At 36.7% G+C, this 21,387-nt stretch overlaps 1 protein-coding gene across 1 annotated transcript; it reads right to left on the reverse strand.

Moving 5' to 3' along the window:
* Positions 1-16,970: 16,970 nt before the first annotated feature.
* On the reverse strand, positions 16,971-20,568 carry LOC111986098 (cytosolic Fe-S cluster assembly factor NBP35). Its single transcript, XM_024017733.2, has 3 exons — positions 20,339-20,568; positions 20,096-20,197; positions 16,971-18,083 (listed from the first exon to the last, which is right to left on the reverse strand). The coding sequence occupies exons 1-3, from the start codon at positions 20,373-20,375 to the stop codon at positions 17,155-17,157; spliced, it is 1,068 nt and encodes a 355-aa protein (XP_023873501.1). The 5' UTR covers positions 20,376-20,568; the 3' UTR covers positions 16,971-17,154.
* Positions 20,569-21,387: the final 819 nt, after the last annotated feature.

Here is a 21,387-nt window from a genome sequence, read left to right on the forward strand (position 1 = left end):
AAACTAGATACTTACAGAGAAATGGAAGCGTTAGACAGAACCAAGGCATTGCATGGTCCTCGGACTCAAGCCTATGGGGAAACTAACCGCTCAGCTATACCTNAAACTTGTCCTCAAATAAAATAATACTTGGCCCCTTCAATTGTCCAAATACTTGTAATTAATCCAATGGTCAATAACTACTCTCTCCAAATAGCATAGATGTCAACCCATTAACCATTTCAAAACATAACTTTACTTTTTCCCCTTCATTCTCACTGTCAAGGAAACTACAGCCTACATGTGCTTTTGCTTGTTTTCCTCTATTGTGCTGCCAACTCATTGTTTATTTCTTATCAACTCATTTCATCCCAATATTCTCAACACAGTCAAACAAAACCATCAAAGTTTGTATTGGTGTTTAGATTTTTAAGAATATGCTTTGTTTATTAAGGTTGTGTTCATTTTTTTTTTTTTTTTTAGTTACGATGGTAAATTACTATATTACATTTCTCTTCCAGTTAGTATATAGTCAGTTTTTTTAAGTTTATTTTTTGAGATTTGAAATTAGGTGCCAAATAATTCATTTAAAAAAAATAAAATATAAGAAAATTTAATAATATGAATAATGATGGGTTGATAATGCTTAAAATATTAGTGGAATTTTCAATAGATTTACGAATTACTCCCTCCGTCCCACTTTTTTTGTCCTCTATTCCATTTTGAGATGTCCCAAAATATTGTCTTATTTCTAAAAATAAAAGTCATTAATTTACTAATGTTCCTGTAGGGTCTGTTTTTGTTGTCCAAGCCCAAAGGATATGGGTTAAAGGCCCAACGAATCCAAAACAATGAATTTGTAGAGAGTGGATCGAAGGTTTAGGCACTCGTCGGCGTGCATGAAGCATGAACTATTTTTTTTTTATTGAAAGATGTTGAGAACAATTTACAACTGGGGGATGCTCCTCGGCCTATGGCCGAAGAGGTTTTTTTTCTTACTCCTCAAAAACTCCCCCCCAAAGAGACCTCCCCTTTACATTTTGCTTCTCTTCCTTATATATCTCTCACTCTCCTCCTTCCTTCTTCCTTCTATCGATCATCTATTGGCCTCTTCCCTGACCGTCTGTCCCATCAAAGGTCATATCCGTGCTCAAGTGGTCCACCTTGATCCATGTTGCTCTGTCAAGGGGTTACATCCCCATTAATGCGGCCAGGAGGGTTAGGTGAGCGTATTCAATGCCGAGGTGATAGTTCGCCAGGGCTTGCCCCTTCTCCGTACTTCTGTTGCCAACGCGTAGCACTGGGCCCTCTCCTCCTCAGATATTCCAGGAGTCCTTTGGTAGGGTGGTCCTCATGTTCTTCCGAGGTCTCGGACACCCGAGGACAGGGTCATCCTCGGACTCATCATGCGTCCTCGGTGTGGGCCATTTGGGCCTGGCTTGGAGTGAGCCAAGGCTACCCGATTTTCTGGCCCCACAATAGCCCCTCAAAATCTTGCTGCACGCATCCTTGGGTGGGGAGAAGGATTTTGACATCCTCGGCCTTACCCCCCCTCGGTCAGTACTGGGGTCTGTTCATCTGCCCAAGGCACGTCGCTGACGTTTCGGAGCACGTAACGTGTCCCTCATTAAATTCAGGCGGCTCTGTGCTCCCCACGTCTAATGAGGAGTTACCCATCCAACGGTGGAGGTTCGTCTCGCATTTATGGGCGGGAAAACCCGCATGGTTCCTCGATTTGGGGTATAAATACCCGTACGAACCGCTTCTTCCTGTTTCCCATTTGTAATCAAGGATTCTCATGCGCCCCTTCTGAGTTCAGCCACACTCTCACTAGCACCTCCAGCACAAAAAGCCTGTCCGAGGAGCTCCTCCTCTTTTCAGTAAGTCGCTCTGTCCCTCTCTGAGCTCTCTCTCTACTCTTTCTTCTACTTCGCATGTTCTTTCTTAGTTCTTTTAGGTGTCAACCGGGATGGGTAGGTTTAAGAAATACGTCGATACTGAGGAGGCGATGGAGAAATTCATCACCGACTACCGAATTCCCGGCAATGTAGGTCTGAGATATTGTGAGGACGAGGCTTGGCGCATATACAGACAGGAGGGCGAGGTGGTAATTCCCATTGTCGCCTTCCTTGAAGGGGGGATGACGATCCCCATGGGGCTGAGGTTGACCCACCACGACGTGAACTGGTGTTACAACCTTCAGCTTCTTAAGGGCAAGTCGTATTACCTGAAGACGAGAGACGACAGGGTGCGGCTCATTCAGTGCCTCCCCGAGTCCAACAAGGGTTTTAACGAGGATTTCCTCATCGTGTCAAGGGAGTGGCACGATAGCTTTCACTGCCCAACACAGAGGGAATACCAGGTGGGGCAGTGGGAAATAAGAGGGGTTTCAAGTTCCCGTCTTTTTTCTTCCCTTTTTTTTTTTTTTTTTACTAACACGGTGGTGCTTTCCGTTTGCAGACCCGCATGCTTTTGAGCGTCACTTCCATCTGGTCAATCGGAAGGATTTGCAGAAGGTGCTGAGGGCGTCGGTGTATATAAACGAGGACGACAATCAGGTTAGGCCTGCCCACATAATTTTGGGGTATAAACCTACCCAGAAATCGTTCTCGGTCTCGAAGCACGTCATCCGAGCCAACGATCCTCGACTTCAGAGGATTACTGTGACCGAGGACGGATTTTCGTTCACCGAGGAGCCCTCTGACCAGGAAGCTGTCACACTAGCCGTCCCTCCTCTTCTCAATTGTTCGCCGAGGCCGTCGAGGGAACTCCAGAGGGGAAGGGGACGCGTTTGATGCTTTCGGTCGGCTTGATCAATCCGAGGACCCTCCCGGGGACTTGGGTGATCCCAATTTGACCGAAGCAGACCTCCTTGCTTCAGAAGCCCCTCCTCGCCGAAAATGGGTTTACAAAAGGAAGCCCACCACCAACTTACTGGACCTGATTGAGAGCCAGCCGGGGGAGCCCCAGCAGAAACTTCCCACTCTACCTCCGAAGACTAAGTCGAGTTCCGCTCAGCAGAAGCTCCCTCCTTCTCCTTCTCAGACGCGCTCGCCCTCTGGGTCTGTGCTTGCTGGCCCCAAGAAGAAGAAGGATAAGGGTAAAAGGCCTGTGGAGGATAAGACGGTGTCCTCGCAGGAGAAGGACACTGCTTTGCGGCCGTCCAAGCAGCTTAAAATAGGCAACAAGAGCCAGGAGAGGCAGGTCATCGACACCACCTCTTCGAGGCCCAGGCCTAGCTCCCAGCCCCGATGCTCCGTAGGGAGCCCTTGAGGGATAACGCCTCCCTCAGGGACTTCAATGAGGGCGAAGGTGCGCGCCGTGGTTGATGCGCTGGAGAGGAGCCTGCTACTCCCAGCAGATATGGCTGAGCTTAACTCTTTGATGAGCGAGCAGGTCTTCCTCAGCCTCAAGCGATATGTGGGGATGGTAAGGGCTACAATCTCGACTCTTCTCCCACTCTTTTTCTTTTATTGGGCTTATAGCACATTGGTTATTCTGGCAGGCTGTCCAAGCTATCTTTATGTTAAAGGGGGCGACAAACGACCAGAAGGAGGCCCTTAAACGGGAGCGTGATTGGCGCTACCAGGTCACCGGGGCTCTGAAGAATTCCGAGGCTGACCTCGCCAAGGCCCGAGAGGATCTGAAGGCGGTGACCAGGGAGCAGGACAGTGCCCTGTCTGGTCTTGAGGGTGCCTAGAACCAGGCCAAGGAGCAGACGAGGCGCCTGGGCGAGGCGGAGGAGCAATTGCAGACCGCGAGGGATCTGATCGCTAATCTGCGGACTAAGGTGACAACAGCCGAGGGGCAAGAGGGAAGGCCGAACCAGAGCCAGGGCTTGGCGGCTAAGGAAGGCTGACCATGGCAGGGAGATGGCCGAGAGTGCCAAGGAGGAGGCTGAGACTGCGGCCTACCTGGGGTGGCGGGTAGAGCCTCATAAAGCTCAAGTCCCGGGGGTGTGTAGGCGGTTTCCCAGGTGGCTACAGCCCTCACGACAGAGCTGGGGATGGAGGCCAGTCCGACCTATGGAATCAGAAATGTTTACCTCCATGCCAGCGCTAGGCGCAGAGGGGCAGCTCCAGATTAAGAGGTGGGGGCAGCTCCGGGGAGCATTCGAGCGAGGAGGTGCCCAAAGCAATAAGAGTAACGAATCCTTGATTACAAATGGGAAACAGGAAGAAGCGGTTCGTACGGGTATTTATACCCCAAATCGAGGAACCATGCGGGTTTTCCCGCCCATAAATGCGAGACGAACCTCCACCGTTGGATGGGTAACTCCTCATTAGACGTGGGGAGCACAGAGCCGCCTGAATTTAATGAGGGACACGTTACGTGCTCCGAAACGTCAGCGACGTGCCTTGGGCAGATGAACAGACCCCAGTACTGACCGAGGGGGGGTAAGGCCGAGGATGTCAAAATCCTTCTCCCCACCCAAGGATGCGTGCAGCAAGATTTTGAGGGGCTATTGTGGGGCCAGAAAATCGGGTAGCCTTGGCTCACTCCAAGCCAGGCCCAAATGGCCCACACCGAGGACGCATGATGAGTCCGAGGATGACCCTGTCCTCGGGTGTCCGAGACCTCGGAAGAACATGAGGACCACCCTACCAAAGGACTCCTGGAATATCTGAGGAGGAGAGGGCCCAGTGCTACGCGTTGGCAACAGAAGTACGGAGAAGGGGCAAGCCCTGGCGAACTGTCACCTCGGCATTGAATACGCTCACCTAACCCTCCTGGCCGCATTAATGGGGATGTAACCCCTTGACAGAGCAACATGGATCAAGGTGGACCACTTGAGCACGGATATGACCTTTGATGGGACAGACGGTCAGGGAAGAAGCCAATAGATGATCGATAGAAGGAAGAAGGAAGGAGGAGAGTGAGAGATATATAAGGAAGAGAAGCAAAATGTAAAGGGGAGGTCTCTTTGGGGGGGAGTTTTTGAGGAGTAAGAAAAAAAACCTCTTCGGCCATAGGCCGAGGAGCATCCCCCAGTTGTAAATTGTTCTCAACATCTTTCAATAAAAAAAAAATAGTTCATGCTTCATGCACGCCGACGAGTGCCTAAACCTTCGATCCACTCTCTACAAATTCATTGTTTTGGATTCGTTGGGCCTTTAACCCATATCCTTTGGGCTTGGACAACAAAAACAGACCCTACAGGAACATTAGTAAATTAATGACTTTTATTTTTAGAAATAAGACAATATTTTGGGACATCTCAAAATGGAATAGAGGACAAAAAAAGTGGGACGGAGGGAGTAATTCGTAAATCTATTGAAAATTCCACTAATATTTTAAGCATTATCAACCCATCATTATTCATATTATTAAATTTTCTTATATTTTATTTTTTTTAAATGAATTATTTGGCACCTAATTTCAAATCTCAAAAAATAAACTTAAAAAAACTGACTATATACTAACTGGAAGAGAAATGTAATATAGTAATTTACCATCGTAACTAAAAAAAAAAAAAAAAATGAACACAACCTTAATAAACAAAGCATATTCTTAAAAATCTAAACACCAATACAAACTTTGATGGTTTTGTTTGACTGTGTTGAGAATATTGGGATGAAATGAGTTGATAAGAAATAAACAATGAGTTGGCAGCACAATAGAGGAAAACAAGCAAAAGCACATGTAGGCTGTAGTTTCCTTGACAGTGAGAATGAAGGGGAAAAAGTAAAGTTATGTTTTGAAATGGTTAATGGGTTGACATCTATGCTATTTGGAGAGAGTAGTTATTGACCATTGGATTAATTACAAGTATTTGGACAATTGAAGGGGCCAAGTATTATTTTATTTGAGGACAAGTTTCTTTAAGCTTTAGACTAGTACAATTTTGAGAAACAAATGGGGGGCCGTTATAATTTTTTAGTGTACCCATATCATTTTGCCATGTATGCTATAGGAGAAATTTTAAATTTGGGGGGGCCATGCCCCCCCCCCCCCCACCCCCAAAAGGAGCTACGTGGCTCCGCCCTTGACTGAAATTGAGATACATGTTGCATGTTTTATATAAACACATATTGTTATTTCATCTAAAGAAATTGATAAGAACAAATAAGTTGTCTATATCTAAAAAATTATTTTTATTCAAAATATTATTGTAATTTGATGAAGCCACTTGGTGTAACCACAGTTTAGAAAAAAAATTGCTACAATTTAGTGAAATCACTTGGCATAATCATAATTTCTAAGCCCAACTTTTATTATATAATATATGATTTCATCTAGATATTACTTATTTTAATTCAATTTTTGAAAATTCATGTAGTAATTAATAGTAAAGAAAAATTTGAAGGTTCAAGAGAAATGATAGGAAACATGAGACTTACAAGTTCAAATTTGGGGATTTCATCCAAACTTTTAATACAAAATGCAATAAAGCTAGAAAGCAAGGACACAAACACAGATGAGTACAGGTACAACACAGTGACATGAGCAATTTTTGAAAAGTTATAATATAAAACGGCTGATACGACACCAGTATGATACAACCTATTCATATTCAACAATTTTTTGTTGATCTACTGAATATGAATTTATAATTGGTTAAATAGGTGGGTTGCAGATTACATAGGTTGGATGGGTAATGGGCATTTAATTTATTTTTTTTAAATGGATAATAAATAGTTAAATGAGTAATTATAAACCCAACTCATTTATGACCCAACCCACCCAATTGCCACCCTTAGTTCACACAAGTACAACACTCTAAATGAAGCGTCTTCCTAGCAATAAATTACTTCAGTTTGGAGGCTTTTATAAATTTTTAATTCCCAGCCGTTATCCTAATTTAAAACTCAACTAAAAAGAGTTTTAACTTTAATGCTTAATGAAGAGTTGATAACAAATGGAAAACGGTTCCTTCTACCTTTATCTTTGTCTCATTTGCCCCATTTTTATCTATTTATAAGACGAATAATAGAGAGGTTGTATTGTATGTGCAATATTGCAAAAAGTGTTGACACATCATAAACATGAATTCTAGTAATCTTACTCTTCTACTCATTTCACTGCTTCTTTTTGTAACCCCTTTGTCTGAGGCTTGGCTTAGGATAAAATGGCCAGTAGACCTAATACGCTTTAAACCTCCATCTCTTCCAATGAAAAAAATCACCATAATCAATAAAATGTCACATGCAATTGCCATCAAATGCTATGGTGGTGATCATAACCGTGACCTTGGCAGTGACTGGGTGGAACCTGGTGGAAAAACTAGCTTTGAATTTTGTTACCCGCTATCTCCAAAAACAAGTTTCAAGTGTATAATTAATGGGGGCAGTATTGTGGCATATCAACAAAGTTATGAGTGTGCCAACAACAAAAATTGTAAGTGGAAGATATATGATGACTTCACCAAGGTTTACTCATGGAAAAGAGAGAATTGGCTTCACCATGATTATGAAACTCCCATATGGAAGCCAAGATGCTTTCCATCAGGGTTTTGCATAGATAACCCAAGGCTTCCTTTTAAAGTCAATCGATTACCCCCTCAAGGGTGTTAGTCAAACTCAAAGCCCAGTTCACTGGTGTTCCTATTAAAAGTAATGAGTTATTACTCTAATACCATGTTTAAAAAAGATAAAACATTACTTGCATAGAATTACATATTTTGTATGAGCTTTCTTTGTTTTTGAAGAATGAATATTACTACTTTAAAAAGAAAAAAAAATACATGAATGTGAATTATTATTTCATTACCTAAAGAAAGTATGAAAACCCCCCACAAAAAAAAAAAAAAAATACATGAATGTGAATGATTATTCCATATTCCCCTTTTCAGTCTCAGCTTGCTCCCACTCAAATCAAACCTTGCCCCATACATATTTCCTTCCGATTTCAAATTTCCCATGTCCCACGTTGCTCAGAAACTCATTCCAAACCCCCAGCGTACCTCATCCTAGCATCAGTTCAAAAGGATCTCATTGAGCTCTAGAGGTAGTAAAAGCAATGTTCCTTTGATGTTTGGTCCTCTTGGTCTCAACTCACTAAAAGGGTTAGTTCGGTCCTCTTGGTCTTAAGTGAACAAATTCTTGTTATGAATCCCCTCTAAGAGAATTTTCCCCTCCCTTTTGCTTGGAGTGCTAGTGCATGCAAGTACGTTTTCTAACCATTCTTTTTTAATTATACCCTAGTTCTTTTAGATTCTAGTATACTTTATTTTTTATGTTCTTCACATGTTTATGCATGTTAGCATGTTGGATCTAGGTTGTTCTTAACTTTCATATTAATACGTTTCTAGGGTTTTAATTCAAAATAATAGAATCACATGTTTAGAATTAAGGTTTTTCACCATGCACACACATAATCACCATTTTTCAATTTCAATTCATTAATATGTGATTGCATGACTAGAGGGTTTTTTTTTTTTTTTTTTCACCATGCTTGCATGAATACTTGTTCAATATTTGATAACATGTTCTTGGATGTTATACTTGTTATTTGGATTATGCGAAATGATCATTGACCACAATAGTCTAGAAACCAATTTCACCAAACAAAGTGGGTGTCTTACACCTTTTCATCTTGTAACTTAGCCTCCAAACTTAGATCAAACGTTAGTAGATTGATACTAATCTTTGTTCTTTTCAATTTCTAGATTGTAACTAGAAATTCAACCACAAAGTGTGTATAAAATTTTAGACTAATAATGGGAATTAGACAAACTTACCCCACGCTATGTAATATTGAAATAGCACAAAACATAATTAGATTTGCTTAGAAAAATTTAAGATTTTAATTTGGTTTAGCTTTGTTAGGCTAACATAGTGTAAGTAGTAAATTGCTACTCAGTTCTTTTTGGAGTTTATTATTTTGAGTTTATATATTCTGTCCTTGGGGTGCTGTTTTAATTTTGTTGCTGAAATTTCTGGTAAATTTTCATTCTATCATCCATTTGTTTGGTAAATTGGTATTGGTCTTGCTTTAAGAGATCAAAAAAATCTTGATACCAAGGTGTACGTGGTAAGTTTCAAATTCAAGTGGACGTTGCGTCTAATCTTTTTGCAAAAATATATTTTGCATAATTGATTCCCGCACATAGTGTGGGTTAAAGGTTAAAGGCTAGTTTGTTTAGTTTCCATGCAGCAGTCTTAAGGAGAAAAGTTTCTCCTTAAAGGGAGACGGTTCAATCCCTAGCGCCAAAAAACCTGTATAAATTTAGCCAAAACACTCTCTGACTAGTCACAAGTCACAACATCTACAACATTTAAAACGGAATTTGCATGAGAAGGCATGTAACTAGATAACCATATGCCACATGAGAATTTAATGACACATGACTAATAAATTCTAGTTGGACTCATACTAATGAACTGAGCCAAAGTGAAAACCAAAAGCTATGTTTATAAAATATTAAAACCACATATTCACTGCTACTCCCTCAATCAATACATTCGGAAGAAAATTCCTCACACTACTCCCTTCCATGAATTTCATTTATTAAATGGAGTTCTTTCTCAATGGGATGGAAGTCTTCGTGGTCGTAACGTCACATATAGTAAGCTCTTTGTTGAGAATTCTCAGTCTCAACAACATTCATCAGCGGGCCATGAATTTCATTGTTTGATCCTCTGAGATGATAAGGGACACCATAGTTATAATCACCCATAGTTATAATAACTATGGTGTCCCTTATCATCTCTGAGGATCAAACAATGATATTCATGGCCTGCTGATGAATGTTGTTGGGACTGAGAATTCTCAACAAAGAGCTTACTATATATGCGACGTTACGACCACGAAGCCTTTCGTCCCATCGAGAAAGAACTCCATTTAATAAATGAAATTCACAGAAGGAACAACTACATTGATAATATAACTAGAGACCTTTCTCTGCCAGCCGTTGAAATTCACACAGAAGCAAAACTTGACAATGAAATCACACGACAAGGAAATCTACTTTTTAGGGTTCTCATTTAATGGGATTTGCCAAGGAAGACCAGCCGTGCTATCACGCAGAAATGCAGTTGTCTTGACATTCTGACCTCAGTGTCAGCCTCGACACTAGGAAATTTGGCTTCATTAGATTAGGGAGCCTTACTTGTTTTAGTATTCATTCTCAGAATTTTGTGGGTATATTCACTATAAACACTCACGAGACTATAACTCGTCCACTAGTGTAAGCTAGGGGTTTAAAGGCTTGTTGCATATGCTAAATGCAATCGAAAATTCCTGCGAAAGTGGATTAGTTAGGATTTTTTTTTTTTAAATTTTAATTTCGTTCTTTGGTTTGTTTTTACTCTTTATTTGTTTTGCTTGAGGACTAGCAAAATGTAAGTTTGTGGGTATTTGATGAGTATGAAATATATAAAATAAAGTACTCCTATATTTGCATATTTAGCTATACTTTTATGTTATTTTGTGATTGATTATAAATTATCCACTTATAAGTAATTGAGAATTTACATGCTAATGGGCTTTGTTTAAGGCATAAGGTTGGATTCTAACTCAAGTGGCTGAATCCAACTCATACTCAAAGACTTACAAGATGTGGAGAATCCTAATTAATTAAGGAAGAAGCTGGTTGGAGTAAAAAAAGGAAAGTCAATTTGGAATCAGGATTTTTCTGCATATGTCTCAGTATTTCAAGCATAATTCTCAGATCAGATATCATATTATAATGATTCAAGTTAGGATGGAAAGCTAACTCAGAGGTTTACAACTTTGTAGTTTACGGAAAGCCCAGATTCTCAATTCTACTAGGCCAAAATTACCCCACAACACGGGCCTGAAAATCTGACGAATTTCCCAATACGAATTTCCTTATTCCTTTAGGGTTTGCTCCTTGTCCAGAATTGTATTAGGAGTGTGTTCTTTTATATAAAGGCATTAGGTCAGTTTGTGGGTAGAAAAAAAAAAGAAAAAAAAGAATAGAAAGATGAGAGAGGCTGAGAATTGTTACTTGTAGAAGGAAATAAATAATAATCATTGTATCCAATTGTTAATGCACAAAATAAAAATATTAATTAACTAATGTACAACAACTCTGCCCATGGGAGCATGAATCAGTCAAGATAAACAGGGTCCTTTAGAGGGGTGATCTCCACCTCTGGAACAAAGTTATCAAAGTATGGTTTTAATTAAGTTTTAACCTTTGGCCATTAACCTTGAAAACTCTGCCATTATTTGGATTCTCAATCTCAATGGCCCTATGTGGAAAAACAGTTTTAACAATGTAAGGACCAAACCATTGAGATTTAAATTTCCCTAGAAACAAATTTAGCCTCAAATTATAAATTTTTTATTTGAGATGGTTTAAAAGAATTCCTCATTGTATTCTTATCATGAAAAGCTTTCATTCTTTCTTTATAAATTCTAGCATTGTCATTGACATCATTCCTTATTTCCGCAAGTTCATTCAATTGCAACTTGCATTGAACAAGAGCTTTGTCTAAATTAAAATTCATAAGTTTAATAGCCCAATAAGCTTTTTAGTTTATTCTCAAGTTCCACAGGCAAGTGACAAGCTTTCCAATAGACAAGTCCATAGGGTGACATACCAATTAGTGCATCAATTAGCCTGAGAGACCAATCTTTGTAGCTTGGGTTAACCATTTTTTTTACAATCCTATTTATTTCCCGATTAGATACATCAAGTTGACCACTTGTTTGTGGATGGAAAGGAGTAGCAACCTTATGTTCTCTTAACAAATTCAACAAATATTTTCCTAATTTTGATTTAATTGTGCAAATATCACAATTGGAAAAGTCTCATCTTGACCAAAATAAGCATATTTCAATCTAGAAGGCATATACCCACTGTTTTGAAAATTGGACCAGCCAATTCAATTGATTGAGCTGGGAACCGAACAGGTAAAAACGAGAATAACAGGCATAAAACTAGTCAAGAACTGGGAAAAACAAGAAAACCGGTCTCTTTTTTGGTTCTTTGACCGTTTCACCAAAGCGAAAGCCAAAAGATATTTTCTATATATATTATAAAGTTCAATTCCAAAACTAAAGGATACATGTTACAATGACACTTATCATATTTCAAAGCACACTACAATCACATGTGCTATCTTCCTATATTTAATTGGTATAATATAAACAAACACTACTATGTGTCAAAAAATTATTTCTACATGTCAATATATTGCCATTATACTAGACACGTTGCATATAATTTAAAATTTTGAATGAAATAAATGTATTTTTTTTAGTATGGTATTTAAGTTCACTGTTCACATTTTTATTCTTATTTATGACCACTAATTTTTAATTTGTCATTTGCCTATTTATTTTCCTAATCATTCCCCTTCCAAAGGCTATTTAAGTATTTTGTTCTTAAAAAAGGTAATTTGTTGAATAAATACTTTAATTGAGTGATATATGTGAATCTAATTATCTATTAGATATTATCTATTGAAAATTAAAAAAAAATTATTTTGAAACCATAACTAATTACATCACGATTAGAAAATAAGCCTAAAAATCTTTTTTTCTTTTCACTTTTTCGACACATGAAATTAAAATTTTACACATAACAATAAAATGTATACAACATTCTCCTAACTTTTAGTTTTTGATATTTTTTCTTTGACATAGGTATACACATACACACACACATCACATCACATCATTATTTTAGTAATTATAATTATATTTACTTCAATTATCTACATGTATAATGTTTCATCATCTTCCCCAACTTTTCATCTATTTCATCCTTTCTTTTTTAGTGAATAATTTTATTTTCCCTCTTCCCCTCTATATTTTTAGATATAAATATGTTCTCTCTTTATCCACCTTATAACTAACAACTTTAGGAATTTCAATAAGAAATTTGTTTCACAATTGCAATTTTGTTTTTGTTCTCCACTATTAGAGGTACCTCTCTCTCTCTCTCTCTCTCTCTCTCTCTCTCACACACACACACACACACGCACACACACACACAAATACATTTTGTTATTAATTTCTGACCTTATTCTCTAACTTGCTTTAATGATTTTCATTTTATATATTATTTTTTGTATATGGAATTCATGATTGAATGAAATTCAAGATTCAAAAGTTATTATTTTGATATTAATAAAAATATTTTTTCTTTTGGTGTTTTGATTAGTGGATTTTTTTTTGGAGAATCAATTATTGGATGATATTTAATTTTGTTATTTCATATAACTTTTTTCCGTCAACATTTTTGTATCCAATATTTAGGTTTAAATTTTTTATGTTCATCCTTAAATTATACAACCCTATCTTTTCATGTTTCAAATAAAAAAAAGTTTTATTGCCATTTTATGCAAGTGCAAACTCCAAAAAAATGGTTGCATATTTTTGCATATTTTTTAAAAAATATTCTTATTGAAACTCACATACATGGTAAAAATTAACGCTCTATATTTAAATGGAAATATTTCTTAGATGTTTCATTTTTCCCATAATTTGTATCTCATTATCAAATAAATTTTACTATCACGTATTCTTCTTTCCGTCAAATACATTAAGAATGATATAGATATTGTAATGTTAAAATTTTATATATCGTAGTATACACTGACTTGCTAAAAAATGTATATATACACTTGCCAAAAAAAATTATATGCTAAATTAATCTATTGTGACAACCCTAATAAAAAAATTGAACACCCTGATTTGAGAATTAAAAAAAATTGAATTTAACAAAATTAAGAGTAATGTTACATTCACAACATTTTCACAACAAATCCAATGTGATAAACTATTACTGATTCTAATTTGAGCCCATTACTGATATTATTTTTTTACTAATCAATAACAGTTTTTTGCATAAGATTTATTGAAAAAATACTGTGGACTTAGCATTAGTCCAAAATTAATTCTGCATCCGAACATATTTCTTAATCCCTTTTATAAATATAGCCTCATCACGCACACAAAGCGCGTGCGATGAGGCTTTTTTTTTTAGTGGTCCTATTTTGTAGAGAAAAAATCTGTGTTTTTATTTATTTATTATATATATATAATTTTTATTTTGAAAATCTAATTTATAAGTGGAGAAAGTAATTTGAAAATTAACAAGAAAATGGTCCTATGTTGACCAACTCATCAACATGTGTTTTTGGTGAGATTCTGGATGCTTCTGTGAGATTAAAGTCGGACTGTGATTCAGTGGCGGAGTCATATTGGGACCAAGGGGGCCTCGGCCCCCCCAAAAATGTTTGGAAAAAAAAATAGTATATATATATAGTGAAGTTATTTTAATAAAAAATGTTATATTCACAATATTTTTACAACAAATTTTAAGTGGTATGTTGTTATTGGTTGTTACGGGTGAGCAAAAAAGTTATTCGAATTGTGAATTAAAATTAGAACCAATAGCAACTTACCACTTAGGATTCGTTGTGAAATTGTTGTAAAAATAATGTGTACTTAGTATTTTTAAAGCAATTATCCTCCTCCACTAAATAATCATGTGTGTGGTTAAAATCCTTTCTACAAAAGCAAAAGCAAGTGTTAGCCGTGTAGGCTACTCCCACTTTACCATGCACTTTTATCTTATTTTCATATGTTTATTTGTTCTTAAAATATTAAAATAATCAATATCATAACATTATAAATGCATATGATTAAAATATATTATTTTTATCATTTAATTTATATAAAAAATAATATAACATGAATTTGGTTGTAGTTATTAGATTTTTTTTAATTTATTTTTTGAAATTTGAATGATTGTTTGTCTTTTATTTAGAAATCTTTAAATTATTAGTATTTTTTAAAATTTTAGTCATTATATTTAATGGGTGACAATTTAATTTGAAATAACTAGGTTAATGGACAAGTTTAGGAGATGTTAATTCAAAAATAATACACGTTCTGATTATTAAATTGTATGTACATTACTATTATTATGGATATAATTAATATATACACATAGAAAAAAAATTTAATTGTCAAATTTTATGTTTAGGCCCCTAAATATAAATTCCTGGCTCCACCACTACTCTCATTAGCTTAAGTTAACTTCTCGAAGGTTGAAATATGACGATCACACCATCACCAAGTCTGTGTTCTTTCATGGGAGAGAGTATATGCATGTAGCGAATGTCTCACAACACGTGGGTTCCACCAATAAGTAAGACCCACATATTGTGAGAGGACGTTGCATATACTGGCGGCGGGCTAAACTTTCTCCTTTTATAGGGTTGAAAATGTGACATAATGGTCAATGAAGCAACTCATCTTTTTACACAAACCTAACTCCTCCCAAAACATCACCGAAGTGGACCGAAATGGATCAATTGGACTGAATGATACAAGATAAATCATTCATTCTTTCTTCCGACACATGAAAAATCAAAATTTGATTCATGATACGATTAACGTTTGACAACTATGGTAGGGGTGATCATAACAACTATAATTAACCAAACTTTAAATGCCTTTGACGTTTCAAAGAATGTAATTTTTTTTTTTTTTCAATCAACTTTTGATTAATGAAGGTGCAAAAGAGACTACTTCACAAGGTGTGATCCTTAATCTATTGTGCCACTTATGGGTGTTTACCAAACTGCTCAAACTGCAAGACTGCGCCCAAATAGACCAAAACCACTCACAAAAATGGAGTAACTGCACTACAACACCAGTGCTCGTGAACCACACCGTACTGTACAGTGTGGTGTGCAGTTTTATGATAAGAAAACCGCACCGTACAACACCCATATATTATTTATTTTATATTAAATATATATTAATAATTTAATATTATATGAAGCAAGTAGCTAGCCCAATGTTAATGCATTCCAAGTTCACGTCATTTTGGTTAAATACAAAATCAAAAGTTAAAAAGCTTAATATATATATATATATATATATATTTTTTTTTTTGTTTTATATATATTTGTAGTACTTTTGGTTAATATATATATATATATATATATATTTTTTTTTTTTTGTTTTATATATATTTGTAGTACTTTTGGTTTACTGAAAATCCGTCATTGATTTTTTTTAGCCTAGTATATATTTGTGTTACTTTTTTTGTTACACAAGTTATATATATATACACATATATATTTTAAAACTTATTGACAGTAATTTTGTCATGATTATTAATTGTAAACTAGAAATTGATCATGACATCTTAAATAATATATCATCTTAAAACCAACCAAACCGCACTTTATATATTGTACATGTGACCTCAAAATTGAAGTGTGGTGTGGTTATAATTTTGACCAAATCACACAGCAAAGTGCGGTGCTTAAAATGGCCCAAAACCGCACCGCGAATACCCCTAGTGCCACCTCTCGGGTCTACACAATTTATTTAACAACTGCATATCATATGCTTCTTATTAGCGTCATGATACATGCGATAGTGGCCAAATGTATCAAAATCAAGCGCAAATATGTTGATGAAATTTTAATGCAGAGCAAGAAAAACTGATGAAGCAGTTGGCCTTATGGGAGAAGACAATAACTATATTACAAGTGTCTCATACATCTATTTTTGTTAAGAATCAACTCATCACAATCGGACATCAGAGCAGAGTGTCTTTCAATCATTGTAGGCCTCTAAATTTAGAAACTAATGTCCATTCTAATATGGTATGGAACCATCATAGTGGCTGATACAAGGGTTTATCCTTTGATTAAGGATGATTAAAGATGATTGCTGCTTGTATTTTAGAAGAACCTTTGAAGTGAGAACAAATGCTTTTGGTGTATGCATCAGAGACAGATGATCCCAAATCACTTCAAAACATATCCAAGGACTATGCAGAACGTACGGCCACAAAACTCTAGAGGTTAAGTATGCGTTTGGATTGACGCCTGTGTCTCCACGTCCAGCGTTTCACTTTTTTTTTTTTTTTTGAAGCGCGTTTCTCAGTTTCTGTGGCTTTATGTCACACCAGTGGGTCCCATGCACTGTTCACAGAACCCACAAACCTCTTTTTTTAGCAACTTTTTCATTAAAAATGAGTCCCATAGTACTATTCACACATTTAAAAATTATTTTGTCACAGTATTTTCAGTTTTTAGCAAAATAAGTGGTATTCAAACGAACCCTAAATATCATTATATTCACGTAGCAGCCATGTTTTGAATAAATACATATAAGCCAAGTAATTCAAAAGCCACAAGCTAAAGAATCCATGCTATCATTAAACAGAAAAGGGGACAGAAAAACACAAAATTTTGATCCACATAAGGACCACAAGCTGAAGCTAACAGCCTATGCATTATCTACCAACATTCTAGAGAATCCATTATTTTCAATCAGTTTTTCTATGATGATCTTCAGTGCAGGAGCGCTCAACTGGCATTTATTATCAATGAAGCAGGATCTACCTTCTTCAGCAGCCTTACAAAGCTGTGGGTCCAATGGCACCTTCCCAAGAAAAGGCACATCCATTTCCCTGCACATTTTTTCTGCACCACCACTACTACTATCAAACACTTCACTGCAAGCAATCAAATTTTGAAGTTCTGGTGCTTTCTCCCTAAGATATTCCCTAACCCACTCCGAAATATCTATATGTTCACCTGTCTCTGTCATCCTCATAAACTTGAAATCCATCAATGGCTGGCACAAGCCACTCATGTTCTCAACAACCCCAAGAACCTTAACTCCAACTTTTTTGCAGAAAGTGATTTCTTTTCGCACATCAATCAAGGAGACTTGCTGCGGAGTGGTGACAATAATTGCACCATCTATTCCAGTAGCCTCAAGGCATTGAACAATTGAGATTTGCTCATCTGAGGTCCCGGGAGGAGCATCAACAACCAAAAAATCAAGTTCATCCCAGTACACATCCTTCAGAAAATTCTTGATGAGCCCAGTCTTGCGAGGGCCCCTAAATATGACAGCTTCATCGGGACCAGGAAGCAAGAATCCAATTGATATGACCCCGATATTACCATCAACATGGACAGGAGACCAGCCAAGGTTGCTCTTGTGGATTCCTTGACCTTCTAGGCCAAGCATCTTTGGGATGCTCGGGCCACAAATGTCAATGTCAAGTAGACCTATCTGGAAGTCCATAGCTGCTAGGGCGAATGAAAGTTGGGCAGAGAATGTGCTCTTGCCAACTCCACCCTTCCCTGATAAAACAAATATCTTATGCTTAACATTAGCCATCCTTTCTGCAATGACAACCAAGTCTGCAGAAACAAGCGTATAGAACATTAAGACTACATCTGAGTCATAAAATATGTTTGCAGAATATTAACTAAAAGAGTGTTAGTTACACTTAAAACATGTTATGCATAAATGAAACACCATCCTTGAATAATTAATCCATACTTTTGCCATTCATTTTGGGCTGCAAGCCCCAGAGAGTGATTGCTCTTTTTGGAATTTTCACTTAGTTCTAATTTTGAAGTTTTTGGTCTAAGGGTAAGTTCAGTAAAACAAGTAAATGAAATAAATTAATGTTCATCATCAGCAAACACCTTATCAGGGAAAAAGGAGCAAAAAGAAAAAGACATTAATTTGACTGGCAGTTGATGAATTGCTTCTAATATCAAAGGCTAACTGAAACCATGCCTAGCTGCCAGGATAAGGAAACTAGCAATGCAGGAACTTAAATAAGTCAATTTTTTAATAGAGCTCACTCTGCATACCTTCTCAACTCCCTTCTTTTCTTTTCAAAGAGTAAGATGAATCTGTCTTTCTCCGTTGTGTTTAACAGAAAATTTCAAGATTTCTTTTAACTGTTACTTGTCATTGTCACACCTCAAAATATTTTGTCCAAAGTTGTCAAATTCATTGTAGTAATTTCCTCTCTTTCTTCTTAGTAAACGGACAATTCAATATATAGTCTTTGTTTAATTATATGCTTGTTTGGAATATACCATATAGGCAGTGAAACTTAACCAATGTAAGAAGATACCCTTTAAAGATTGTTAAATAAAAATGACATCAGCAGTTGGTTTACATGGTTGTTTGATGTATAAGTACTGAAAGTTAGTGATGGTAGTTGATACGTTGGCTGGACAAAATGGGATAGTGATTAATGGAAAATTTCATTACAGATTGAGCTATTAGGGCTTTTGTAGGGGTTCGTTGATGGGCATACTATATAATATATTTGCATGTTTTGAAGGTCATTTAGAAGTGGGTTCTTTCTGATTTGGTGGTTTCTCACTTTTACCATACCCACTCATTGTAATCTTTATGGAGGATGGTTTCTACTATAACGATTCTCTTAATTAAGATAGAGACGGTTTCCCTCTCTAATTTTTCAAACCAATTAGAGTTGTTGTGGGTATCGAGGGAAAACATGGAATGGGGACACCAGAATTAATGTGAGCCATTGCCTTCTTTGTGTTCATTGTGCATGAAGTAAAGTTACTATTACCTATCAAAAATATTATCAATGCTGGTTGAAGTTGTGCGCTTCAATGAGCTTTCTGTGATTTGATGGGCAACGTGATTGCTTTGAGCTAATCTTTATTTGATTGTGGAGGGTAAAATTCTATACCTTTTTTATTCAAGCTATAATCATATAACTGCAATGCAGTTCATGCTATTGAAACAGCGTTCTGATTCCCTAGTTCTGGGCTACCAAACATGGCAGTTTTAGCCTCCATTGGAATAAGTTCACCTAGTTTTGTAAATAATGGAAACCAATCCTAATAAATAAACACACCAATAGATGTTCTAAACCATAACTTCCTCTTTCCCCTTTCATCCATTCACATGTAATCTTCTACACAACTTGTTCCACAGTAGGGTTCTTTCCTAGCTAAGTGTGTTCTAAGTTAACAAGCAACAACAAATGCGCCTGTTGCTATAATACATATACACTACTACTCTAGAACTCCAAGTTTAGCATGAGACAATAAGAGTCTGGAGCCTAAAAACACTTTTTAAAACCCAAAACGCCGCTCATTTTAGACCCAAAATGCCATTTTGCAACAGCTTATACAATCGCAACCTAACAAGCCATAGTCTCAATAACACTAAAACCAAACTTGTACAGCACACAAAGATAACAAATTAAAAATTTTCAAAAACTCAAATGTCAGACAATATGACCTAGGAAAATCAGAATTACTCCACGAACAACTGGTAAAACATAAAATAACCACCACAACAACAACATAAACAAAAACAAAAACAAAATTAAGAATTTTAGAGAGCTGGGAAAAAAATTAAAAAGGTAGAAAACCTGCGTCAGGGCCTTTTGGGACAGTGGCACAAGCTTCTTGATTAGGACAACCTTGACAAGCCTCAGATTTTCCTGCCGAATCTGATTGGGTACCAGGGCAATCTGACTCAAACATAAACCAAGAAAAAAAAAAAAAACACAAAATTAAGAATAAATTTTTGATTCTACCCCATTTGTCAAAACCCAGTGATTTTGGAAAGTTTAAGGAGATGAAAAAAAAAAACACAAGAGGGAAAATCTTACGCCCATTGGCATCTTCAGGAATATCACCGTTCGCCATGGTCGACTTAATTTTGCTGCTTCTGCTTTTTCTGTATTCTTTTTTACTTCGCTATGGCTTTTTATATGAGAAAGGAGAGAGACCAACCTAGGGAACTTAGAAGCGCGTTTATTTATCTTCAGGTTGCGGCTCTGTATGGCGGTTGAATCGGATCACTTCCCAGCCCGCCCATCTTTATCTTTAAGATTTAAATTATATATATTTAATATATATTTTAAAATGTAATACATAATTAATAATTTTTTTATTTAATTTTTTTCCTCTATTCGGCTTTTTATATGCAAGAGCATCCACATTGGTAAAGTCATAAATTTAACTATTTGGCATCACAAAAAACTATTTCATTTATTTTATCATCTCATTTTACAAAACATCCAATATTAGTGGTTTTGTTTTAGCTTTCAACATAATAAAATAATATATCTACTACAATAAACAACTATCACAACAACTAATAGAGTGGGTTTGACCTTCTGTTTTTCTTCCCATCTGAACACAGTAACACACAAATTTGCAAAAATATTCACAAAATTCGAAGAGAGTAGAGAGTCATTAGCTGAAAAATAGCGTGTAAGGGAGAAAAAGGCAAAAAAAAAGAGTGTGCAAGGGAGAAAGAGAGCGTGGAAGTGTAATAAAATAAAATAAAAATTGCTTTAGCTTTTTTGCTACAGTGCACAGCTATAGATGGTTGTGCACTGTAACAAGAAAATAAAAAATATTAACTATGGCACCACCATTGCAACATGCTTTTTAGTATTGTTGGTGCTAAAAATAACAATATGACTTTTTAACACCACCAATACTAAGTGCCCATTTGTTTCAGCTTTTAAGAACTGAAATACACGCTTTCTTCAAAGCTGGAGCTGAAAATGCGTTTGGTTCAGCACAAAACGCAACTTTTTGGAAAAAGTTATGTTTTGAGCCAAGGCTAAGAACGTACAAAACGTTATGGAGCTTTGGAGGTCCATAAACAAAAAGTCCAATGCACGTTCTGAACTATCTGTTGAGCTCT

The sequence above is a fragment of the Quercus suber genome, unplaced genomic scaffold (genome assembly GCF_002906115.3).
Source record: "Quercus suber isolate HL8 unplaced genomic scaffold, Cork oak 2.0 scaffold_47, whole genome shotgun sequence".
Taxonomy (NCBI): domain Eukaryota; kingdom Viridiplantae; phylum Streptophyta; class Magnoliopsida; order Fagales; family Fagaceae; genus Quercus; species Quercus suber.

What these genes read in the sequence shown, in the direction of transcription:
- LOC111986098 (XM_024017733.2), bottom strand. Translation starts at nt 20,375, where the DNA reads ATGGCGAACGGTGATATTCCTGAAGATGCCAATGGGC. An exon ending in TCCTGAAGATGCCAATGGGC is followed by an intron (nt 20,198 to 20,338) that starts GTAAGATTTTCC and finishes TGTTTGAGTCAG; the next exon opens with ATTGCCCTGGTACCCAATCA. An exon ending in CCCAAAAGGCCCTGACGCAG is followed by an intron (nt 18,084 to 20,095) that starts GTTTTCTACCTT and finishes TTGTTTCTGCAG; the next exon opens with ACTTGGTTGTCATTGCAGAA.